The sequence below is a fragment of the Antrostomus carolinensis genome, unplaced genomic scaffold, assembly GCF_000700745.2.
Source record: "Antrostomus carolinensis isolate BGI_N321 unplaced genomic scaffold, ASM70074v2 scaffold31469, whole genome shotgun sequence".
NCBI classification, from domain to species: domain Eukaryota; kingdom Metazoa; phylum Chordata; class Aves; order Caprimulgiformes; family Caprimulgidae; genus Antrostomus; species Antrostomus carolinensis.
In genome coordinates, this window is record NW_010338491.1 from 12573 (window position 1) to 18005 (window position 5433).

General features: G+C 55.7%; 1 protein-coding gene across 1 annotated transcript; it reads right to left on the reverse strand.

Moving 5' to 3' along the window:
* Positions 1 to 1265: 1265 nt before the first annotated feature.
* LOC104530836 (protocadherin-10-like) lies at positions 1266 to 5430 on the reverse strand (the record flags this gene model as incomplete). The annotated part of the gene is made up of 4 exons (XM_010175543.1): positions 1266 to 1525; positions 1770 to 1858; positions 1963 to 2021; positions 3220 to 5430. Coding segments are annotated over 4 exons (2619 nt in total), but the record flags the coding sequence as incomplete, so codon positions are not given.
* Between the last annotated feature and the right edge of the window lie 3 nt (positions 5431 to 5433).

Below are 5433 nucleotides of genomic sequence, written 5' to 3' on the forward strand. Positions count from 1 at the left end.
GCTGTCATGTGCAGCTCAGGGACAGCCAGGAGCCAGGGTGAGCTATTAAAATACAATTTATTGGTAGAAATCAGACATTGTGAAACAAACTCAGTTTAGAAAGAGCTATCATGTTCTGCACAGATGGATTGGAAATGAACAATCCTGTGACAGGAGCAATTGGCAATGCTGGCAGACAGGCTGGGTGGACAGGTGTAGGGTGAGCAGGGCACGGGGAGAAACTGTTCTGGGGCTGGAGTCCTGCCCATGAGGGCTCCTGACAGTCAGCTAGAAGTCCTCAAAGAGAAGCAGAGCATAACGGGAGATGTCTGTCCTTTGCAGGTGGGGCCCCCAGTGCAGGGGTTCCCCCAGGCATTCAGGACTTGGGGAAACCAGAGATGGGGGTGAGGGCAGGGGGAAGAGGGAAGGGGATTGTCATCTGTGCTGGGGCTGGAAACTGTCTTTCTTTCAGATGATGTTGCCTTGGGCTAAAGAGTTACCCAGCAGGGTCTCACCTTGTGCATCTCTCAACTGCTTAAGCTAACAGCTCTTCTGGCCATCCAAGCTGTGTGTGCTCCAGCCTACGCTGCTCCCAGAGCAAAGACTGGCTGTATCCTGAACCCTGGCTGTGTCCTGGACCCTGACTGTCCTGACCCCTGGACTTTGGGTCTCCAGTGCTGCATATATCAGGTCAGGGTTTGAAGGGAAGCACTCATAATGGCTGGGTTTTGCACTCACTTCCCAGAGAAGCCAGACACTGCTGGCTGCTCTGAACATGTAACACATCCCAATGGATCACAGGGACAGAGCAATTGGTCACTGCCCCAGTACGTAGGGTCAGGCTTGATGGAACCAGGCCTAGTCTGTATACCTTTTCCATGCCTACTGGGACAGAAATACAGGCATGCAGCTCAGTACACTCACACAGACAGACAAGACGAAGAAAAGACAATGTTTACAGAGATGGGAAGTCCCTAAGGGGACATGGGCATGGGTAAACTCAAGGCAGATTTGCTTAAATCTGATCATATGGACCCCCACAACACCTGCTGCCAACACAGCAGGGAGAAATGCCCCCTCCCTCCTCCTTCCCACCCCTATAATTTCTAAGTCTGTTGTTCCTTGAATCCTTTCCCCATGCCCTGGTGAGCCACTATCTCAGCAGCTCCGCAAAGTCCTCAGTGGTCCATGCGTGGAGCTGTGTGCTGCGGGTGGATGTAGCAGCTGCAATAACGCAAGTGATCCCCAGGGCTTTTGGCAGAGCCCTCCAGACCCAGCGCTGGTCACTATTTCAGGTCGTTGTTGATAACCACACTGTCATGCATATCACAGTAAGCTGTCATCTTCTTCCTCTTGCCAAAAGTGGAGAAGCTGTTCTTGTTCTCCTGGCCCAGGAAGAGGGGCCCATCTTTGCTGGAAAGCAGAGTGGGGGTGCCGGGGATGTAGACATTGTGCTGATAATCCAGGGCTGTGATATGCCCCGGGTACAAGGGGCTGTACTGGGGTGTCCAGATGCTGTTGGTGCCTGCTGAAGCCTTCTGAAACTCTGGAGGAAAGATGAATGAGAGAATGGCTCAGGGGAGGTCACATCCATAGCTCAGTGGGACAGCCACATTCATGTCCCACAAACCTGTGGCCATGTGTCACCAATCTTCCTTCTGGAGCCTAGAGACACTTTCCACCCCACAAAACTCTACCACTGCTAGGAGCAGAGATGTGTCCCCCTCACTGCACCTCCACCAAACAACAAAAGAGTCTGGTCTTCCCAGCCCCAGCATCCCAATACTAACCAGAGACAGGGGTCACCAGTGTACACAGCCTCTCGTGCTCCTTCTGGAGGGCTCTGCGGATTTCCCCCACATCCTCCAGGCTCTGGGAGCTAAAAAGAAGAGACTAGTTCAAAGCAATGTCAGAGATAACCTCCCCATTCCCACATCCCCCTTCCAACCGCTTCCTCTGTTCCCACAGTGCCGGATTTGGTACCTCTTCAGGGCAGGTCGCTGCGTGCCTGGAGGCAGCCAGTCCATGTTAGGCTGCTTGATCTGGAAAACACAGGGAAGGGCAAGGCTGGTTATTGGGACCCTCTGTTCATCAGCCCAACCCTGCCAGAAGAAGGCTTCCACAGCCAGGGATGTGGGACCCCATCTCCTCTTTCCCCATGCTCTCTGTCGAGAAGCAAGCAGCATGTTCCCATTTTAGGGAAACTGAGGCAGTGTTGAACCAACCTATTCCCTTCTGGACCTTCCCCACCCTCTTGAGACATTGGGGTTGTCTAGGGCTTGTTCTGTGTCTCTGGGAGTTTAATTGCCAAGATCTGTCCTTCTGGGAAGAGAGAGGGGCTTTTCCTATTTTTGTTAATTTTAAAAAGCCTTTTTTGCAAGTGCGACAGTAACTTAGCCCGGGTCTCAGTCAAGAGTGAGAGGTGCAGAAATTGGCTGCACGCCCAATGTCCCAGCGGGGTTGCAAACAACTAGGGGAAAATCCCATTAACGTCTTAGAGAAGTGAGTCCAGCAGTGCAAGGAGACGCGTGGAGAGAGCCTCCTGGCAGCGAGTCTTGGGTTCTCCTTGGAAGAGCTGTTTTATTAAAAGTCAAATGTAAGTGGATTAGACGCCTCATCACTCTCCATCCTTGTAATCGTGTTTCAGAAAGAGTCTTTCATTGGGAAAATTAGACATTCCCCATTTCAATACCTAACAAATGTTGACAACAAAGTCCCGCCCTGAAGACCCCCACTCCCTCTACTCTGGCACAGCTCAGGGTGGTACAATGACCAGACCTGGGTGCAGAACCGGGGACACAAGTGGTGCCAGTGGGGCCAGGACCAGTCCTGAGTGCAGGAGTGGGACACTGTGGACACCTGCTGGCACGGGGGAAGTGGAGCCACAGCAATGCTCAGGCTGTCCCAGAGTGAATTGCTCACCCACACGAAGGAGATGCCACCCCCACCATCCCACCCCTTCAGGGCACTGGAGCATCTCCGTTGCCTGTAATGGGTGCACAAGGTGCAGGAAGGGATTTCCTCTCGCTTCAGCCGAGCCTGATGCTCCCTCAGTAATTAGAGCCATCGGGAAGCTCAGTGGAGTTTCCCACTGTCTGATGGTTCCTAATTCCCGCACTGATCAAAGGCACCGGTTATTCTCCAGAAAAGCTGTGCCTGGTTTCTCTCATGGCAGAGGCTGAGGGAGGGGGCTGGGGGGACCTGTGGAGTGCCGGTAAGCATCACCAGGCATGGTATTACCTGCTTGGAGACCTGGAGATGCTGGCCTGGCTGGGATCGCTTCCCAGGGTCCTTCTCATTGTTCCGGGGAGGGCTGCAGGGTTTGAGGAATGTGAAGTCACTCTGGGCAGACTCAGGACCAAGGCAAACCTTGTAGCAGTAGCCCGGGGGGCCACCCACAGGCATGTCAAGGCAGGTGGCAGCTGTGGTCCCTGCGGGGGACTGTACCATCAGGTTGGACGTCTTCAGACCATCAGTGGAGGGTCTGGACCCAGGACAGCAGTGGCAGCGGGGCAGTGGGCAGCTGCCACCTTGGCGGGAGTGCTGCTCTCCACGGCACCGAATTGCTGTGAGGATGAGGATGGCAAGGAGGAAGGTGAAGGAGATGGAGCCCAAGGAGACAAGGAGGTAGAAGGTGAGTGGGGAGGATGAGGAGGCTTCTGGGGGGAGGCTGAACTCGCTGAAGTCAGAGAGAGTCTGAGGCATGGTCTCCACCACTGAAAGCAGGAGGGACACAGTGGCAGAGAGGGCTGGCTGCCCACCATCCCGCACCTGCACCACCAGTTGCTGCTGGGTTGCATCCTGCTCCAGAAAGGAGCGGAGGGTGCGCAGCTCACCCGTGTCTGGTGCCAGGCTGAAGAGAGTGAAGTCAGTGGCCTGGAGGAGCTGGTAGGAGAGGTGGGAGTTCAGCCCTGCATCCGCATCGACTGCCGACACTGTGCCTATGAGGTAGCCAGGCCTGGCTGATCGTGGCACCAGCTCGGTGGCCATGGAGCCGTTGCGTGGCATTGGGGAAACAATGACTGGAGCATTGTCGTTCTGGTCCAGCACGAAGATGTGGACGGTGACGTTGGCACTGAGTGGGGGGAAACCTGCATCTTGTGCTTGCACCTGGATTTGGAAGCTGCGGATCTGCTCATAATCGAGGGAGCGTAGGGCATACATGTGTCCACTGTCTGAGTTGATAGACACGTAGGTGCCCACAGGCATGCCATGGATGTGCCCATCAGCAATGGAGTAGGACAAGTAGGCATTTTGTTGGCAGTCAGGGTCCAATGCGCTGACAGAACAGATGGAGGCACCTGGTGCATTGTTCTCCATCACGTAGACACTGTAGGAGGGCTGGATGAAGCGTGGAGCATTGTCATTCACATCAGACACCGGGACAGTGAGGGTGCTGTGGGTCAGCAGGGCAGGGGAGCCCATGTCTCGTGCTGTGATGCTTACGTTGTACTCAGGTACAACCTCCCGGTCCAGTGCCTGTGTGGTGATCAACGTGTAGTAGTTGCGAAAGGAGGAGCGAAGCTCGAAGGGTATGTCAGGGCCAACCTCACAGCTCACACGTCCGTTGTCCCCAGAGTCCCGGTCCAGAACGCTGATGACAGCTATGACAGTGCCTGGTGGGGCATCCTCCAGCACAGGCGTGGACACAGAGGTGAGGGTCACCTCTGGTGCATTGTCATTCACATCAAGAAGGTGCACAAGCACCCGGCAGTGCACAGCCACAGCCGATGGTCCACGGTCCTTGGCTTGTACATAGAGCTCATGGAGGCTTGCCCGCTCATAGTCCAGAGGGCCCTTCAGCAGCACCTGCCCACTCCAGGGCTCTACATGGAAGAGCTCCCGGACACGCGGTGGTGCGTGCCCACTGAAGGAGTACTCTATCTCCCCATTGGGGCCCTCATCCAGGTCAGTAGCGTTGAGCTGGATGACCAGGGTGCCTGCAGGGGCATCCTCAGGAAGGCTCACGCTGTATGAAGGCTGGTCAAAGGCAGGCACGTTGTCATTTGCATCCAGCACCGTGATGAGGATGTGAGCTGTGCCTGAGCGCTCAGGGACACCGCCATCAAGAGCGGTGAGCAGCACTCGGTGGGTGCGTTGCTGCTCACGGTCAAGGGCGCGCTCCAGCACCAGCTCTGCAAACTTGCTGGCATCACTGCGCATCTGCACCTCGAGTGAAAAGAAACCGTTGGGTCTGAGCCGGTAGGTGTGCACTGAGTTGGTACCCACGTCAGGATCCTGGGCACTCTCGAGGGGGAAGCGGGCACCGAGCACTGCAGACTCGGCCACCTCCAACACATACTCTTGCCAGGGGAAGGTGGGAGCGTGGTCATTGATGTCGAGCACCTCCACCTCGACGCGATAGAGCTCCAGCGGGCTCTCGACGAGCAGCTGCAGGTGAAGGAGGCAGGTCCCCCCAGCCTCACACACCTCCTCCCGGTCAATCCGCTCGTT